Source organism: Excalfactoria chinensis, chromosome 3 (assembly GCF_039878825.1).
Source record: "Excalfactoria chinensis isolate bCotChi1 chromosome 3, bCotChi1.hap2, whole genome shotgun sequence".
NCBI classification, from domain to species: domain Eukaryota; kingdom Metazoa; phylum Chordata; class Aves; order Galliformes; family Phasianidae; genus Excalfactoria; species Excalfactoria chinensis.
Window position 1 is genome coordinate 45,653,005 of NC_092827.1, and position 20,440 is coordinate 45,673,444.

General features: G+C 42.4%; 1 protein-coding gene across 3 annotated transcripts in view; it reads right to left on the reverse strand.

The window, feature by feature from the left end:
- Positions 1 to 18,716, reverse strand: part of MCM9 (minichromosome maintenance 9 homologous recombination repair factor) — a 44,093-nt gene extending 25,377 nt beyond the window's left edge. Inside the window, exons 1-7 of one of the 3 annotated variants that reach the window (XM_072331862.1) lie at positions 18,621 to 18,716; positions 17,836 to 18,152; positions 13,571 to 13,887; positions 11,567 to 11,648; positions 10,491 to 10,691; positions 9,201 to 9,326; positions 5,702 to 5,821 (exon numbers count right to left, since the gene is read on the reverse strand). In XM_072331862.1, coding sequence (XP_072187963.1) covers positions 5,702 to 5,821; positions 9,201 to 9,326; positions 10,491 to 10,691; positions 11,567 to 11,648; positions 13,571 to 13,887; positions 17,836 to 18,145 — 1,156 coding nt within the window. In that variant the 5' untranslated portion in view covers positions 18,146 to 18,152; positions 18,621 to 18,716. Of the gene's footprint in view, positions 1 to 4,896; positions 5,822 to 9,200; positions 9,327 to 10,490; positions 10,692 to 11,566; positions 11,649 to 13,570; positions 13,888 to 17,835; positions 18,153 to 18,302; positions 18,459 to 18,620 lie in introns of those variants that run through there. The other 2 variants (XM_072331863.1, XM_072331864.1) reach the window with 2 other exon arrangements.
- Between the last annotated feature and the right edge of the window lie 1,724 nt (positions 18,717 to 20,440).

The following is a 20,440-nucleotide window of genomic DNA, read 5'->3' on the forward strand; positions in this document are numbered from 1 at the left end:
CCAACAAACTTCAATTCGCATAAACCATCAACATTCAAGGGAATGCTGCAGATTCTGTTGACAGGAATAGTGATGCATCTCACTGTACTTGTACCTCCGCTAGATAGATGGACTCAACTCCATTAGAAGATTGTCATGATATTCATCGGAGATTTTTCATATACAAAGAAACAGATGGATCACACAAGGCCCTATTACTGATGAAAGATGAGGTTGTTTTTCTGTCTAGCTTGAAAAAATCACACCCACAAGCATTGTCCCTTCATCTTACAGTCATTCTGATAAATTCATGCATTATTCCAATCTGAATTACTATGACATTCCGAGTTGGAAGGGGGCAAATTACTCTAGCTCCACCAGGGAGACTGGTGAAGTGTAACCTCCCTAATGGCTCTGCAAAACACCACTGAGAATACTACTCTTTCTTCCTGTCTTCAGGGCTCAGAACATAGCTACAGTAACCATGGTCACTTAGCTTACAGCCTGCCTTGCAGTTTGTACTCCCGAAACAACTCAGAGACAAAGCTGACAACGTGAGAATCCATTATTTTTCTTTGGAGAGCCTCAACTGCTGATTTTCCTGAAATCAGCTGACTGAAGGCTAGCCCAGTTGCATAGATATAAAGATTGCTCATTGCCATCCAAAATTGGTGGTAAGGAAGAACAAAGAAAAGAATAAACCTTATGCATGCACATTCCACACTAATCCTCATTTACAAGAGTCAGAAAAAAGCAGAGTAACTAAATCTTGTGACTTCTGTATGGACAACTGCAGGAGAACTTCCTTAATTACCCTGCTAGTCACCTACAGCAAATGGTCTGCAAGACAGTGGCATGAAAGTTGAGTGAGCCACATTTTTATGTTCTGTTGAGAGCCACAAAGGAAGTTTGGGCTGGAGATGGTGTGTTACATTTGTTGCTTGCTGGAGGGTTCTGCTCAGGGTCATCAGACAGCTACCTATAATGGCAGACAGCGTATGGGGGACTGCTCATGCTAGACCTTCTCATTTGTATTTATGGTCCCAGCTAAAGTTCTTCTTAAGAGCTGTTCAGTGAATGTGCAAGATTAGACATAGGCTGCAGAATACAGGTGGAGTTATTTCTGCTTGAGTTTTAGTCTTAGCAAAGAATTTCTAAGGGGTGAACTAGCTGCAGTCAGTATGGAGGTTACATTCAAGTTAGACAGGGTTTGTATCCAGAATATAAAGGCCCCCTGGAAGCAAAGGGTGGGGTGGAGGGAGGACACCCATCAACACTTCTGACTTTTGGTAATGCCAGCTTGGAAGCGTGGTGGGCAGTCATTATTCATGGCATGGGCAATGTGACCAGCCTCCAGCAGACAACCAGAGGAAGGAGTTTGTGCTGCAGAATTTGCTCTAATCTGTTACATGCAGATAGCAATGACAAGCACCGTCTCAGCATAAGGCCACTGTGGAACAACACTAAGGAGAGGAAATTAAGGCAATTTGCTGACAGAAATTACTACAAGTTCATGTGCAATTCTGGATGTTCAGGAAAATAAGAATCATGTGTTAGGAGTAAAGACGCAAAAAGACTAGCCTAAAGGCTACATCTCAATAACCTAATCAGGGCCATAGTATGGATCCAAGCACTGCCATGTTACAATCCTTAGCAGTAAATTGTTAGCTAGCGTGTCCCCTGTCACTGCCTCAGTCTGTATCAAGTAGCGAGTGCCCAGGAACAATTTGAGGATCTACAGATTGGGAAAAATGTCTCCAGTTTCAGTACCTTGTGTATCCCAGGATACTGACGTGTACTCTATTCATAACTGTAACTCACAACAAGCACTTGGAAGTGGTTTCTACTGGATGATAAGAGAGACAATGGTTAGCATCTGAAGACTGTGTAGCAGGGAAAGGATTACCACAGGAAGAAAAATGGTTGTTTACCCTTGAGTTTGTTGCCTTCAATGAGGAGCACTGAAGGAACGCATAGTAACAAAATGCTATTGGCATCAATATGGACAATGATAGACTTTGCAAAATGTCAACAAAAGGCAGTACTCTGAGGGGGCCCTGTAGGGGCTGTAAGAAGAGAGGCCAGAAGGCTGTATTTTAAACAGCTCAGGAGGGCATATTGTACAGAACTGGAGAGTAGGAGAAACAGCTGAGAGTCTCCCACATTTTAGACAAGCTGTTCTGAACACAGTTCACAACATTCTTTATGCAGTCCATCTGTGGACTGAACAAAACTCTCCAGAAATTTCAACAGCCAAGTATGCACCAGAAAATGTCATCATGACTGTGGCCTGAATGCCCACGAGCTCCAGACACACCAGCAGCAGGCATGTGTGGGCTGCAACCCCTATGGAGTCAAACACTCAAGTGATTGCTGCGAATCTCAGGCTCCAAGGGAAAGGAAAATATTTTCCTACTAGTGATTATCTCATCCAAACACGCACAAGCAGCACTACAGCTATGAGAACTGAAAAAGCAATTAAACTCAGTAGTAAGGTAGAAACAAGAGAGATTTTGTTATCTTCAGTAAGTCTCCTTCTGGAAATGTATGTACCAACATTGAAAAATTAAGGGTATATGAATGACTACCTGTCACTCTCAACTGGGAAGCAGAAAGAACGAATCGGGCCTTCAGAAAATATGAACACTCTGTAGACATAATGAGAGATAGGTGGTTCCCATCTTTTACTTACAAATCAGAAAGTCCTCTCCTCTCAAAGGGAATTTTTGCCACTGAATTGCTGCATGTGGGTTGACCTTGTGGATGACACATATAATGGAAGAGATGACAAAGGAATAAAGCTTGGGTCCTCATAAAAGTCATAAGTTTGGAGATAATTATCATCAGAAAACCTATAGTACATGCTAGCAAGAAAGGCAATCTAGTAAAACAAGTAAACTCAGCATGCTATCTAGAGACTAAAAGTAAGGTTCTGCTTTTACCCACAAATAGAATGGATTACTTGTCCTTTGGAAAAGTTATTTGCAGCAAGCCGTCAACTTGAGCCTCTCACCGAGATAAGAAAGGTGAAGATCTTCAATACATATTCAATTGAAAATAATAATAATAATAAAACAAAACAGCGTCTTAGCCTGGATCATGCATTCTGCACCAGCAAAACACATCTGATGAAGCACAGATTTTGTTTAAAAGGCCTTGGGGGAAGCAGAAACCTGTTTGAAAGAGCAGGGGTCTTGACAGTAAATGAAGCTACAGAGATGGAATGCTTTTTCAGCAATTCTGCAAAATAAATTCTAGTTAGGTCTAGATAGGGCAACAGGCTTGCAGCAGGTGCAGTGGTATAAAGTGCCGCTTGCAGCACCGGAGGGCCCAGTGTTCGAATCCCCCCTTTGGCGCAGGGGGTAGAAGTGCTGCTCTGCTACACAGAGGGCTCGAAACTCGGGAGTTGGACTCGATGATCTCTAAGGTCCCTTCCAACTCGCACGATACTATGATACTATGATACTATGATAATGGATCTAAAATGAAATATTTCCTAAGGTAGAGCAGAAAACAAAAGGAGTTTTAGTGCAACAAGTGCATTAATTATCCAGTATCACATCCAGACACCAAGAAATGCTTGTATGGAAAAATGGAAAACTAATTCAACAGTCAGTTTTGGAAGAAGAATCCCAGTGTTCCCAAACAGTTGCCAGATGGGCAACAGATACAAGATATGTTAATGTAAAAGATCTCAGCAGAGTTTGGTGAGTTATTGGCAGATTGCTCTGAAAAAGGAACCCAAATATAAGGCAACTTTTAGCTTATCCAGGGTTTTACCAATTCATGAACGTGTCTTTTGGCATACGTAGGCTGTAATCAGAGTCAGTAATTAAACTGCATTCCAGACTCCTCCTATATAATGTAGGGAAATAGGAGGAAGTGGAACTTACAGATTAGTCTTCCTACTGTGGAGGAGAAAACACCCATTAGGAGTCTCCTCCAATGAGAAAGTAGAAATTGGTAATTTGGAGAGTGCAGTTATGACAAGAAATTTAACACAATCTTATAGTACTCAAAACTCGTCATTTGGTGCTTCTGCATGAACAGCAAGTTGACAAAATCAATGTCAGGTACACCTCCAAAAACATTAATAAGACATTCCTTGAATAAGGAGACCAAAGAAAATAATTCAAGCCATACCCAAACTCTTGGGCCAGAAATTAATGCTTTAGTCCAGCAGTTCAAATGATGAAAATGGTTTCTACAATTGAACTGTGGTTTGTGTTTCTGTTGAGGTACTCGAGTTTCACTTGTGATAAGGGTTCTTAAGAATTTCAAGGCAGAAATTTGACACACCTGCAGTAAGATTTCAGGAAAGTGAAGGAGATAAAGTGCTTTTTTAAAATATAAAGAAAAGTGAAATGCAGATGAACTGAATTCCTAAAACAATCCTTTTGTGAGATGGAACTATTTATCTCCACACACAATTACAGTTGATTCTATTGCATGTGTATCACTATAAGCTTGTAACCTACCATATTGGTTTTCAGGCAAATGTCTTTGAACACAGCTGTCATAGCATAAACCACACAGAAAATGAGGGTGAAGTGGGAAATGTGCAGAAGGCAACAGCAACACCAGAAACCAAGAGCAGCTGACACAGGGAGATTACTCCCAATAAAAGCGGGCAAGATCTCAATGAAATTCATGACAAAATTTTACTCTAGGTCAGTGCCTGGGCAAAATGTTAACAATCCAGCCTGTTCTTAGTTCTTAACACAGAACAAAATGTAGATACAGCATTATGCTGAGCTATAACGTCCTCTCTAGTTTCTCTTCAGACATATTTGTCAATTGTTTGAGTGGAAAATCAGAGGCACATGTATTTCAAAGAAGAGCGTACATGCTCATTCCACTACCACTGAAACAGTTGTGCTAATTCCAAAGCTACAGAAGACACAGCACACACGTATTCATAGCTTCAGAACTGGCAAAGATTTATTAGCTGGTTTTCCTATGTATAATAAATAATGCTGTTTCCAAACGTAAAGCAAACAGCGGTATCAGAGAAACATTTAAGATACACACACCAGCTGAAACCTTTTCATTTTTGTCCTTAATTATTTCACAGCTGTGAATGTAGTAGTAATATAGTCATTTGCTCAAATAAAGTCATTTGCAGAGGTGATCTGAGCCAACATATTGTCCACTGATGAGTCTGTAAAGATACCTAAGCATTCAGAGGCAGCTAGGACATACTTACAGGTTGTTGGAGGGTTCTTTTTAAGAAAATGACTCTATTGCTCTATGAAGGCATTTTTATGTATCAGAAATAGTTCCTCAGCTCAGGGGTATACTTCCAGAACAGAAGCAGAAATCAAACTAGCACCCAGCCAATAATATGTAAAACAACAGAAGAACATATATTCCCCTGAATATATATGTTCAGAGAAAACCACATGATCCTAGCATACCACACAATGTGAGCTCTGGAAAGATGTCACTTTTGTCATAGCTGGGAAGAATGCTAAAACTATAGATCTACATCACCTTCTCCTATGGGGCTCATAAGGTTCCCTGTTAGAAACTCATCATGCTGTTCCACTGATACAGAACGAACAGGACTGCCCTTCTGCAGAGACATGGCATGCCTCCACCAGCAGTTTTTTGCTTAAACTGTACTCATACAACCTGAAATCCAGAGGTAAAAGGCCTCTCTACATTATTTGCTTTGGAGTACGTTACAAAGACTTCTACTTCCAACTGAAGAAGCACATACCTGCACTTGTAGAGCCAATTCCTGCAGTAAGCACAGACCGTGGTGTAATCTTTACTGCATACTTGAGAAACTGAGATTTCCCTGTTCCTGGGTCTCCAACTAACAGAAGATGTGATTCGCCTGCAAGGAAAATATTGACATAGAAGTAGGTATCATCATAGTATCGTGTGAGTTGGAAGGGACCTTAGAGATCATCGAGTCCAACTCTGGGATTCGAGCCTTTCTGTGTAGCAGAGCGGCACTTCTACCACTTGTGCCACAGGGGGGATTCGAACCCAGGCCTCCGGTGTTGCAAGCGGCACTTCTACCACTGTGCCACCGGGGTTGTACATATACAGAGAAAAATATATGCAAAATGAGTTAAATAATACTTCTAATTCTTCATCTTACGTTTAGCACTACATAAACATGACAACATATAATTCTGTATAAGACTGTACTGTTTACAGGGTGAGATCAATATATCATATCAATATATTAATAAAAGCATGCAATCATACTGTTGGACCCAAACCAAATACTCATAATTATTTTAAAAATAACAGCAGGTATTTGACAGAACTTCTGTAATGCAAGTTCTTACATTTTCGAATCCTCCTTTCTTAAGACTCAGCTCACTTTTTAACATAAAACAAAAGGATACCAGGGCTTAGTTATGTTTTCACTATTCAGTTACTTAAATTACTGCAAAACGATCAAATGAAATCATCAGGTTGTTTTTCTTAACTAATATTGTTACATCACCAACAGTCATGCAATTCAGTGATTCCAAAACAGTACAATTACCTCAGTAAATTATTTGGATACTACAATCTCAGTGAAGTAAGATTGTCACTCACAAAACATTATTACAACTTCAATTCAAACTATGATTTTATTTTGCTGCTGGAGCAACAACTAAGAAGATCCTGTATTTGTATACACACTCATACCACTTTAGAATTATTATGACCTACATAGATTACGACCTGTGTACTGCCTGGCACATGGCATATCTGCCATCAAATAACAACAGAGGGAGAACCAGCAGGTGGACAACCTGCAGTAACAGACCTAAATGAGAAGTGCTGACAATCACAGATGGAAAACTCTGGCATTAGAAAGTAAAATGAATCCTTTAAGTTTTCCTTTCAGCGTACTACAGCGATCCATATGAAGAAAATAATATTCCATCCTTTGATGCCAAATATCACTGGGAATATTCTACTAGAAATAATTTCAAAACGTCTCTTATACAATAAAAAGTGAAGTTAGTGTTTGATCTAAAAAAATTACCATTAATATTCCACTTAATGGAATCCTGAGCGTAGGTTTTTACCTGATTTTATTTGTGAAAAATTAAAATAAAGAGGAAGTCCAGTCATCCTCTTTATTTCGTGTTTCTGTAACGGCAGCTAAGACATAGTTTGCCTGCCATACAATGGCTTCAAGCTTCTCCTGTTTGTTGCCCACATTGTGTACACTGACGTAGATGCACTTCAGCTGTGCCCCTTGCCTCACCTCTGATCTCATCATTTCCCTGGGCTCATCTCTAGCAGGCCTGGTTTTATTCTCTTCCCCCTTCATATCTAGTTTAAAGCCTTCTCCACAAGCCCTGCCAGCTCTTGGGCAAGGACCGATTTCTCCCTTTCAGACAGGTGATACCCACAAGGAGATCTCTGCTGAGCAGACCATCCCATGATGAAGGAACCAAAATCCTTGCATTTGTACCCGCCTCTGAGCCATGTGTTTATAAGATGGGTTTTTCTGCTCCTCTGTGTCCTTCCCTGCTAATGAAGGAGTAGAGGAAAACTACCTGCATATCTGCTCCCTAGTCCCCTGAAGTCATTTTTGATAACCCTCAGGCTTCTGTTAGCAACCTCATCACTGCTAGCCTGAACTATTAATAAAGGGTAATAATCAGAGAGGCAGATCAGACTGGGAAGTTTTCCAGAAATATCCCTGAACCAGGCCTCAGGGCCTCAGGGCCTCAGGGAGGCAGCACACCTCCCTCTGGGTAGGGTTAGGCTGACATTCCTCTCAGAAGGAAGGTGCCAATGACAATCACCCTTCATTCCTTCCTGGTGGAGGCAGTCTTGAAACATGAAGTTGACTGCTTCAAACTAGTCATCCTTGTAGGTAGACATCCCACTGCATCTTCACCCACCTCTCCCTCAGGTTTGAGGGTCTCAAACCTATTATGTGAAGGCACCTGGGGAACTGAGGTAGGTTGGAATAGGGGTTGACTTCAGCAAAGCCTTTGACACTGTCTCCCACATTATCATCCTGAGGAAGTTGGCAGCCCATGGCTTAGACAGATACACTCTTTGCTGGGCAAAGAACTGGCTGGAGGGCTGAGCCCAGAGAGTGGCGATGAATTGAGTTAAATCCAGCTGGCAACCAGACACAAGTGCTGTTCCCCAGGGGTCAGAGCTGGAGCCTGTTCTCTTCAGTATCTTTACTGATGACCTGGATGAGTGCACCCTTAGTATGCTTGCAAAGGACACCAAGTTGGAAGGAAGTGTCAATCTGCCTCGGGGTAGCAAAATCCTACAGAGGGATCTGGACAGGCTAGATTGATGGGCTGAGGCCAGTGGGAAGAACTTCCAGAAGACCAAGTGGCAGGTCTTGCATTTTGACCACAACAACCCCAGGCAGCGCTACAGGCTTGGGGCAGAGTGGCTGAAAGACTGTGTAGAGGACCTGGGGGTACTGACTGATTCTCAGATGAACATGAGCCAGCAGTGTGCCCAGGTGGCCAAGTAAGCCAATGGCATCCCGACTTCTAGCAGAAATAGTGTTGCTAGCAGGAGCAGGGAAGTAATTGTACCTCTGTACTCAGCACTGGTGAGGTCACACCTCAAGTAATGTGTCCAGCTTTGGGCTCCTTGCTGCAAGAAAGACAGTGTCTGGAGTGCATCCAGAGAAGGACAACTAAGCTGGCAAGGGCTCTGGGGCACAGGCCTTATAAGGAGCAGCTGAAGGAGCTGGGATTGTTCAGTCTGGAGGAGGCTCAGGAGAGACCTTATTGCTCTCTGTAACTACTTGAAAAGAGGTTGTAGTGAGCTGGGGTTCGGCCTCTTCTCTTGTGTATCTGGTGATAAGACTAGAGGGAGTTGCCTTGTTGCACCAAAGGAGATTCAGGTTGGATTTTAGGAAATACTGCTTCTTTGAAAGAGTGGTCAAGCTGTGCCCAAGGAGGTGGTGGAGTCACTGACCCTGGAGGTGTTCAAGGAATGTTTAGATGTTGCGTTGAGGGAGATGGTTTAATAAGAACTATTGGTGATAGGTGGACAGTTGGACTGGGTGATCTTGGAGGTCTTTTCCAGCCCTGGTGATTCTATGATTTATCTGAAATTCTGGAAGAATATTTAGCATTAATAAAAAAATAGCTCAGTCACAGAAATGGGATTATTAGGCATCCGAAACCTTACTAATTTGGGAAGAAGGAGGAATATGGGTGAAAACAGCAATGGGAATGATTGTTAGTACACAAGATACTATCAGAGATAATACTAACCTCTGATTCGAGTTCCAGTAGCATCAATCCTCTGCACACCACCAGCAAGTACCATGGCTACAGCCAGCTTCACCAGGTATAATCCAAACACTTGAGGGCATAAGCTGGCCAAAATTTCATTCCTCCCTAGAACATGAGCAGAAAGTGGCACTCAGCACTGCCCTAAGAGTAAAACTTCATTTCTCATGGATATGGATTATCTCTGCACTGACAAAAAAAAAAACAACTGGGCCTGCTTTACTTTCTCTCCTTCTTTCTTTTTCATTTTTTAAATGAAACCCAAATGATCATTTTATCCTAATGTTCTTAATTTTGAAGTTAAATCTTCCATTGTCACAGGCAGTAATGCCAATTCTATCACAGTTTAAGGAATGAATGGATGGATGATCTGGGAAAGGGCACTAACAAAATGCCATCACACAACTGCTTTTGTTTCAGACAAAAGTGTAGAGGCTATGGAGAAACAAACTTTATTTTTTCCACACTTCAAAATATCCCCTTGAAGACTGGTGTGTTTTGCACTTAGGAAAAATGAGAAAACATGCCTCCATGCAGGCATAACACAGCTCATTTTCTCAACATCTTGACTCTACTTCTTCTGTGTGTTCTTCCTCTCCTTCCATATTCTTAAAGAGCAAAAAAGCACTTGCATCTGCAGTGATAATTTTGTTGGCTTGCCCTTTGAGATTCTCATACCAACAGCACACAAGGGATCGCACGATCAATGTCATACATTAATTCCACTGCTAGGGCACGTAAAACAAAGCAGTCAATTTTGAGTTCCTAACATAATGTTTTAAATTTGGGTATAAGTACATGGTACCAGCAAAATAAGTAAGCACCTCATAATGACTTGATATGTGTCTCTTGTGGAGGTCTTTTGAGGGAATTAACACATTTTTGTCCAAAAATGAAAAACTTCTAACTTTGGTCAGCCACAGCATAACTCAAGATTTAACTCACTGTTACTCAACCGCTAAGCATATCTGGTCTACATTACTTCTAATGGGTTTGCTTTTGCTTTCATGTTTATAAAGCAACTATTTTTTTTTTTTCCCATTTTTCATTTCTTGCTAATAAACATTCCAGAAAACACTTGACCAGAAATCTAAAAAGAAGAAAGATTTTTAAATAGTACAAAACATCTTTCATTATAAGTACTTTGTATTCCTCTACTGGAAAAAATGTATTTTTGGAGGAACTGGTGGTGGGAATATACAGGGAAATATATGCTTTGTGATTGTATCATCACTCCTGATTTCATCTACTTTAAAGCTTTCAAGCACTAACCTGCTAAGGGATTATCCCTATGCTTTTCCCAGAAGTCTTCGAATTCCTTGCGGACTTCTTCATCAATTACAACACCTGCTAGCTGCTCGTTATTTACTTTAATGTAGTTGGCTTTCAAAACAAGCTCCAAGTCACAGCGAGCATCCTGATGGAAAGGTTTCCATCTCTGCATTACCACTCCATACACTGTGATGTCATCTCCTACGGGTAACAACAAAGATTGGTTGAAAAAAAAAGAAGGTAAAATCTATTACGACTGACAAATACGTGTCTGTTGTAATGGATAACAGTATAGTTTAGACCCCATGTTACAAAGTTAAAAAGAAAACCAACAAAAGAAAAAAGTACAGAAAAACAAAACAGCAATAAAAAGCAATCCAGCAGTTTTTAAGTCTGAAACAAACATTAACTAGATTCGTTCTGTCTGTAGTAGGAAGCTACAATGTCCTGCTTCTAAATTCTTGAAGTTATACCTAACTGTGTTCCCTCTTTTCCAAAAGAACAAACACTTACTTAACCTTGGATAACTTTTGTGAAGAATACCAGTATCACGTGTGAACCTTCTGGCCACAGTGTTCTCAGACAGTACAACCAGTGAGCACTGAGTTTCTTGTAGGGATATAACTAAGAATTTTTAGTCCATTCTTATTCATCCTCTCACCATTTAGATTCCATTTTGGAAGACAAGTAGCTTTATCCGTCTGCAGCATTCCTTAGATAGATTAGTTTGCACAGTGTTCCAAACCTACAGACAGACATCACACTAAAGGTATGTCCCAATCCATTTCCCCATGGCTTGGGGTTCTCATGCTAACAAGCTTACTATACTTTCAATAAGTGTCATGTTGTGATGCACTGAAACTGATCTGTCAAATAACTGAGATGGTAGCACGTGGATATACAGTGCTTTCTAGATCAGTCTTCAACTGCTACGCTAATTTCTAAGGTGAAACAACAACATGACAGACAAACATATCTCATTAAAAAAGTGCTGACAGACTGCTCGGCAGAAATCTCAAATGGAAGAGTAAAAACACTTATGGTACAATTATATGCAATGTACGCTATATCCTCACCAGATTTACAACTGTCCACTAAGTCATCTTCCAGAACAACCACCATGCAACGAGGGATGCTTCCAACAGACAGTCTTTGAACCTAGGAGACAGGAAGGGATAGCACTTATTAAGAATATTACCTTTCAAAAGTCATTTATTAATGCTTTGGCTTCAAGATGTTTTATCCCTTCTTGGAACTGAGGTCAATCCTTGCTTTTTCTCATAGAACTTACACTATAAATATGCTACCACTATCAAGAGTTTAAACATGGAAATTTGATGTTGATAGTAAAGGAGACAGACCTGGGTATTAAATTAGCTGAAGGTGCTCAATCCTGGGATGTTGAGAATTAAATCTGCACATGACCAGATGCATGCATATCAACAAATACGCCACTAACCACCAAAAATGTTTCTCTTTCCTTTTCTCACAGTATGCAGACTTGTCATGCACTATTTCCAAAGAGAAATCTTTCCATTTACAATTAAAGCTTGCAATAGTTGTTAAAATATCCACTGCACAAGAATAAGAATCAGAAGTACTTCTCCATTTTGCAGCATAGGATTTTACATACTAGAACTCCAGATTTATTCACTGTCTCATGCTTAGAAAGGGTAATTCACCCTTGTGTAGTATCTAAATGGCCACAGGCGGTTCACATCACTGTCAGCACTGGTGGGACATGCAGTCTCTCACAGCAGTAATTAGAAAACGAGAGAAACTCATTCTTGGTTTAACTCTACTGTGTTTAATAAGCTCACATTCCTTCCCCATCATAGAGATCTTTGTGCCAGGTAGTAAAACAAACAAAAATGTTGCAGAAACTATGTCAAAAATAATCATGCAACGTAGGGTTTATTTTCAATAGTTTGATTCCTTCTATTTTTTTTTCTTTTCCTATTCTGAACTTTGAAGTGTACAATTTCTATTTCAGAAATCTGTTTTCATGAATGTAACACATACATTATATAGATTAGCACCACTATTTATAAACTGAAAAGTCTGAGATAACTGAAGAGAACCTAAAAAGGACTTATGAACACATAAACAAACAGAAACATCGGCTACAATCTACTCTGCTTATTCTCAATTTTCATACGTTGCAGCTTTTCCTGTGCCCGTTTTGTCTCACATATTACTGTAAACAGAGCCCTGATTGTCTGTCACTTCTCCAGCTGAACTGTCCTTGAGGCCATTCACTCAAGAATAACTTCAGTTCTGTGAGGAGTACATTTTCAGTAACTGTTGATATGATTGTTGACTGAAGGAAGACAACATTTACAGACACCATGTATCATCATAGTATCATAGTATCGTGCGAGTTGGAAGGGACCTTAGAGATCATCGAGTCCAACTCCCGGGATTCGAGCCCTCTAGTGTAGCAGAGCGGCAGTTTTACCCCTTGTGCCACAAGGGGAATTCGAACCCGGGCTCTCTGGTGTTGCAAGCGGCGGTTCTAACACCGTGTGCCACCGGGGGCACACTGACCATACTGCACCCCTACAGCTGACCTCAGCTACCACTGGGCTAGCTTCATTCCTTAGAAATAGCATACAACATCAACACCACGTTCAGTTAGCTCTTAGAGGAACAACACATGTAGTGACAGAAGGATTCAGCTCTGATGTTTGATCCATGTGATCTTCAGCGTTTCCTATGATCTTCAATACAATTAGTACCTAATAATGGAAGTCTAGTTAACATGTGCCTATGTTTTTTAACTCTCTGACTGAAAATCTCTGAGAGGTTGGTTCTCTGACTTCTTGTGAGCTGATCAGCTCTCTCTTAAATGACAACCTGTAAAACTTTTCTACTTATCTTAGCATGTAGAAGTTTCACATGAAAACAGGATAAACTTAATTCAGAAACACAGTTTCACTAAAATTAGTGGAGATGTCTTACTCCAGAGTGAAATTAAGCCCCCAAATACCTTCCTTAGCAAGTTCATTATTTTAATATTTGAGACATCTACACGATGATACCCTCCTTCTCCCCCTCCCCTTTCTCAATCTTTATTTCACCTGCTCTTGAATTTTGATTTCTTGATAGTCTCTGCAGCTGGTGGGGGAGGAGGATGTTCCGGAGAGGCAAGTGAACTTGGTTGAGTTGCAGCCCTCTTCATTCAGGCAGGCTGATGGACGGCAGAAAGCATAGTACTGCTCAAAGTCAGCCTTAGCCACGAAAATGTGTTTGCACTTATTGCAGATGTAGCTCCGCTCAAATTCCAGCACTTTCACCAAACTCGTACGGATGACAGTCCCAGTGACAGACAAGAAGTGACCCACATCCCTGGTCTTGGGAATGTGCTCTCGAGTCAGCTCTGGGCAAATGGGCAAACCTGTTAAATCAAAATATGTGCAGCATGTGACCACGTGCATGAAACATGTACTTGCAGCACAATTAAACAGAGAGACTAGGAAACATATCTGACCTATTAACACTAACTACAGCTATAGCTGTTCTGTAAATATAATTCAACAATTCATCTGTTGCAGCATACATGTGATTAGTTGGTCTTCAGCAGTGAAAAGCATCAGATGCTGATTACAATCAGAAAATATGGCCATTTTACTCTCCTACTTTTGTCAATGGCTTAGTAGTCACAAGCAGTTTCCATTCATGAAAAAAGATCTTCATGTTCTCAGATCTATCAGTTCAAATGATCTCCCCAAAGTCCTCGATTCACAACTGGTTTATCTGAATTACAAACATCTAGCTATGCTTTAACTGCAGTTCAGAATTATTCCTGGGGTTAAAAAAAAAGCACAGTTCTGCACCTTGTGTGGACTCTCAAATCTAAACAAATTCTAAAGTCACAGTACATGAGCATTTGACCTTAAATCCACATTTGCACACCAGTAAACCTGAAGCACATGGAAGGTGTCAAGAAACAGAATGTCAGAACAGAAAAGGGTTGCCAACACAACTAGAGCAAAGTCACTTTCCTGGTCACACGTGGTGCTCCTCTCCTTTAACTCCACCCCAACAGCCAGCTGTGGTGCACGGATCCCACCGCTGTGTATGTTGGTATGGGCACCACAGCAGCACAGCTGCTGAAAGCCTGTGGCAGATCGGTCTAACTCAACTGCCTGCAAAGTCTTTATAAAAAGGAATGGTCTCGAGAATGCACTGCCTCTTCAGAAGTTGATTTACAAGAATCATAGAATCATAGAATTACTCAGGTTGGAAAAGACCTTGAAGATCATCAAGTCCAACCGCAGCCTAACCAGTAGCCTATCTCTTAAAAAACAACCACGAAACAACACCACAACAACAAACCTCTGCTAAATCATATCCCTGAGTACCACATCCAAACGGCTCTTAAACACATCCAGGGATGGCGATTCAACCACCTCCTTGGGGAGCCCATTCCAGTACCTAACCACCCTTTCTGTAAAGAAGTTCTTTCTAATATCCAACCTAAACTTGCCCTGGTGCAACTTGAGGCCATTTCCCCTCGTCCTGTCACTTGTCACTAGTGAGAAGAGACCTGCCCCACTCTCACTGTAAGAACCTTTCAGGTACTGGAAGACGGCAATAAGGTCTCCCCTCAGCCTCCTCTTCATCAGACTAAAAGAAACTGTAGAATTTAGTAAACATCAATTTAAACTAATTATCTTAAAATTATTTCTTATAGTTTTTCTCCCAAAACAAAGACACAAAATGGAGATGTAAATAATAAACCTGCTGGAAAATGATTTTTCTAAGGAGACCAACACTACTTGTGTATTTAGGTCAAATCTGCTCAGTAGCTTTGGCTGTTAAGGAAAAGGCAGAACGTCCTTACTTTGGTATTTCCAAAATGAAATGTTTTGTTTCAGACATGAACCATTCTGCTTTGATGCTTTTAAGCAAAGTGTTTGACTTTTTGCTTCTGTCTAAAGAAAATATTATTAAACATTCAGCTTATTACAGCTGAATTACGGAAGTAATTTGGAAAAGAAATGAACTATTATCAGAACTGGAAACAAAGTAATTTTCTGGTTGACTGTAACAAAGCCACGTATCACCTTCTCCAAACCTGCCACAAATTCTTGCTCTCCCACAGGTTTGTGTTTTCATTCAGTTTAGTCAAAAGGGAATAAAAATCAAAATCCAGTGTTTCTCAGCTTACGTCAGAGAGAGCTGCAGCCCTGTTGGCAGGGTATGTACTATGAACATCCCAGTGAACTGCAAAAGACCGGAGGCTGGACATGGAAAAAGGGAGTTTTCACTCTGATTATATCAGACTACTTGACAAACTATTGGAGCGCGTGCCTCTTTGAGTAAGCCTTAGTGCATTAGTAATAACGTATAAAACTGAACTACCAGCAGCAGCGTGGCTATCAACAGCTGACATGAGTGCTCGGGCTAATGGTAAGGAAAAACCCTTTAATGGATTTGCAGCAAGAAGAGAAGTGGCACAATTAAATTCATACAATGCTAAAATTCAGATAACTGTACCTTCTTCCCTCCTCAGGGAAGGAGGGGTAACCACCCATTGTCAACCAGTGCCTATTCACATCGCCCACGTCCTGCTCTGAGCTCCTTAGGTAACCTGTTCACATCAACACATGTGCACCAAGACTGCACTTTTATCCCTAACATAAAGCAAACAGCTTTCCCTCACCCCAGCTCAAATGCATCCTAGAACACTTCAAATAAAGTCTTCATTAGGTGCTTCTTTTATTAGTGTACTGAGTGTTTCGATATTCTGTACAATGCAGGGGCCATCCTTGCACATCACGTAGTCAGCAGCTGAACACCAATTGCATGGCATCTAAGCAAGTAGCAAAATGTTGTGGGGGTTTTTTTCCCCCTAAAATCACAGACAAAATGCATTATGAGAGGTAATTCTATTTCTGGTGTTTATATTTTAGTGGCAGCATTTTTAGTGAAACATACTGGATAAAAACACATTTATTCCCACAAATATGATTCATAGAATCAATCACAGAATGGTTTGTTTGGAAGGAACCTTTGAAGACCATCTAGTGCCAAATCCTCTGCCATGGGCAGGAAATAGATCAGGTTGTACAAAGCCCCACCCAACTTGATTTTGACCACTTCAGATGACAAGGCATCTACCACTCCTCCAGGCGACTTGTTCCAGTGTCTCATCAGCCTCAACATAAACAATTTATTTCTTACAGAAAACCTAAATCTGCCCTCCTTCAGTTGAAAAACATTGTCCTTTGTCCTGTCACTGCAGGCCTTCTAAAAAGTCTCTCTCCATCTTTCTTACAAACTGCCTTTACAGTGCAGAAGTCCACCTTACTGAAGCTTCTTATGAATTCCTTATCTCTCTAACAGCCCTTCAATCAAAATGATATATTTCCAACGCAGAGGTGAGAGAGGGGGGCTACACTGTGGGGGATCATGTCAAAGGCCTTAAGGAAGACAAGGTAAATGACACTGACTGATCTTCTCTCATCCACTGGTGCTGGTCACTCTATCACAGAAGACCACCAGACTGTTGAGGAACAATTTACTCCCTCAGCATCACTAGCAGGGATTTCACTTCTTTAATTAAAAAAAGATGACTCCACAAAATCTTGGTTTTACTCAAAACAGAGCTGGGGCTGCCATCTGCATGATCTCTATGGTCAAGCTGCCAAAAGACAAACGATTACAAAGCACTCAAACATGGGGCAAGGGAGGGTAACAGTGGTCATCACCTCCTGCCTGCGCTAACAGGACAGCTCCAAACAGTCACTGTCAGCAATGACAGGATGGGACCATGCCAACACCAAACCAGGTTCCCTACAACAGGTGTTTTAACTTCAGAACCCGCACTTCACCTTAAAGCCACTAAAGTCTTCCCAACAGTGAAGATTAATGGCACGCGAACTTGTAGCGAAAAAACAGTGAAATCCATTAGTACTGACAATTAATTTTATAACTACTAGTTAACCATGGATTTTAACTAATTCAGATAAAACTGCAAGACAACTCAAACTTTGGACTCTGCCTATTCTGGAATATGTTTGGAGCTGCAAGCTAGTTCACACTATGAGGAAGTCATACGACAGAAGCAGCTAGAAACTGTAGACCCTCCTCTAGAACTTTCAGGTAGACCTTCCAGCTGTCAGGACAAACGATCTGAGACCAAGCACTGGTCTCTTTTCTCACAAGAAGACTGTGGTTTGAATCCTGACCCTGTAACAAACCTTTAACCACTGCATACGCATCGTAAGGGACCATGGCCTATGTAACTTCACATAACCTACTGACAAGAGTCACAGCACAGGGAGAGTCAGAAAGACCAACGAGAAGTTGTCCTACTGCCCCCCTGCCCGCCACTCACCTGAAATCCTGGTGTGGAGGTTGGGCTTCATGCGGAGCTCTGGGGATGGCGTGGCAGCCTGCAGCACCGCCATGGCTGCCCGGCGCAGCGCACTGTCAAAGATGGGCAGCACCTGGCTGGGGAAGGCGTTGAAGTACTCCCCGATCTCCATGTTGGTCTCAAACAGCGTCAGGGCATCGACAAGGACGGGATAGTGAGCCTCGTCGTCCCCCTGGCGCAAGATGCCGAGTATGTCGTCCCGGTGGTGCTGCAGCAGGTAGGACTCGAACACCTGACCAATGAGGTTCACCTGGTCGGCGCGCAGCGCCATGGCGAACCTGCCCGGACAAGCAAAGTAAAGCAGTTAAAAAGCGACAGGCTTCGGAATCAAGTCATAAGGCAAGCTAAAAACTTAGGGAAAAGCTCATGGCGGAGAGAGGCCCAAGCAGGCCCAGGCTGGGCTGCTACGGGCACCGGCTCCTTCCCACCTCCTCACGGCTGCGAGGCGGGATGGCGGCTCCCGACAGACAACGGCCGCGGGCGGTGCCGCAGCCTCCGGGCGCCCCTCTGCGAAGGGCTGCGCCGCTCTCCTCGCTCCCGCCCGTCCTCGGCGCAGCCGGCACGACAGGGCCCTGCCGGGTCTCTCCCCGCCCTCAGAGCAGAAGTGAAACCTCCCGCGCTCGCTCGGCGGCAGCCGCTGGTCCCGCCCGCCCGGCCCCGTAGCGAGCAGCGCGGCAAGATTTGAACGCCGCGCGGCCCAGCAGTACGTTGTATGAGCCCCGAACACGCTCCCCGTGCAGCGCTACCTGCAGCGCGGACCGCAGCCGCCCCTCTGACCGAGTCCCACCGCTCCGACTATCGGCGGCGGGAGGAGCGGTCCCGTCCCCGCCCCTTCAAGCCGGGCCCGGCAGATCCGCCCGCCGGAGGCAGACCGCCCGAGCGGCACGGGGCGGTGTTCCGGCAACGGGGTGAGCGGTGCAGGTGTAACTTCTTTGTGAGGTACTTAGACATTGGCGATAGGACAAAGGGAAACGAGCACAAACTGAAGCCCATAAAGTTCTGCACAAATGTGCGTAAGAAATTCACAGTAAAGGTGACGGAGCACCGGAACAGGCTGCCCAGAGAGGTTGAGGGTGTGGAACTGAAGGTTATGGGTCAACAGCTGGACTAGATGTCTTACAGGTCTTTTCCAACTGTAAAGATTCTTTGATTCTATGTTGATTCTGTGGTCATCAGTTAGCTGGTTTCTTGTATGGCAGAGACAGCCAGCAGCTGGAGCAGTTCATTGCAGCTACAGAGCAAGTGACTGTCATTGCTGTGTAAAGGCTGCGACTAGGTAGTGGTTCCTAAACAAACAAACCCCTCAACAACAACAACAAAAGCCAATCAAACAGAACAATCAACAACCAAAGGCAAAAAGAAAAAACAAACAAACGACCAAACCTGCCTGAAATATTTATACCTGTCAAATGACAACTAGCAGCACCTGTGGGCTTCACACATTAATGAAGAAATGCTTGGTCAATAAAAAATCCTCCTCCCAAAAGTATCCTTGTGTTCATTTGGAAATCCATGAGGTGGCTCATGGGTTTAAAACTGCTTGTTTTGTTGTTGTTTTACAGGATAGAGTGTGTGTCATGGAACTGGCAGTGTCTCAAGAGTACAAGAACTGTCAGCCAATGCAGCAGTACGCATCCAACATGCGACTGGGATGTTACCAGTGGGACTGCATGGATGCCGAGACGTGCTCACGGATCCCACAGGTTAGGTGAGGATTCAGACTTAGCAGGATGAATGAGATTTGCTGTTCATCTGATCTTAACACTTGAGCTTAAATGCTACCTTAGCTTCTTTTCTATTGTCGGGTGCAACTGTGTCTGCGTCTCCTATTTACAGGTTGCAGTATGGTATGTTTCTCTATGCAGCCAGGCACTACAACTGGTGGTCTCCAACTGTAGTGAAAACTCAGGGACTGCTGTCCAAGTTGAAGTATTAGCTGCCCTCTGAACTTTCCAGTTAGACTGCGGGCTTCAATTTGGTAGGCTTGATCACTGAACACATCTTGTTATAATAAGGCCAGATTTTGGTAGCTATTATGGAACTATACTTTTATATTGTTAAGCTTAGCTCTTCTTGTTTCCTAGCAACATTAGTATCAACACTTCTGGCATCAGCTGCTTCTCACAGCGTTCAGACTGCTCTTTAATGCAAGCAGGCCGTGATAACACAGCTAACTGAAAATAACTGAGTTGCAATTGACAGATACCCTTTAGAATGTCCAGGCCCAATGGTGCAGTTTGAACAGTAGATAAAGTCTAATTGCATATGAGCTTTAAAAGGATAAGCATTAACGCAGTAAAGGAGGGTAGTTAAGGAGCCTAATGGTAAGCCAGGCAACAAGTTGTTAATAGTCAGGCTTAAGCAGTCAGGCAGAAGTTCTGGTACTGCCAGGCTGCCAGATTTTGTTACGTGATCCCAGTGCTACCTACAGGCACTTCCAATTACTGCAGAGTATCTAAAGAAATGGATATTTATAAACAATGATTTTAAAATACACCGCAAATTAATGAAGCTTTAAACCTAAAAGTGATTTTGCTTCCACATGAAGTGGAACTTTAGGATCCTT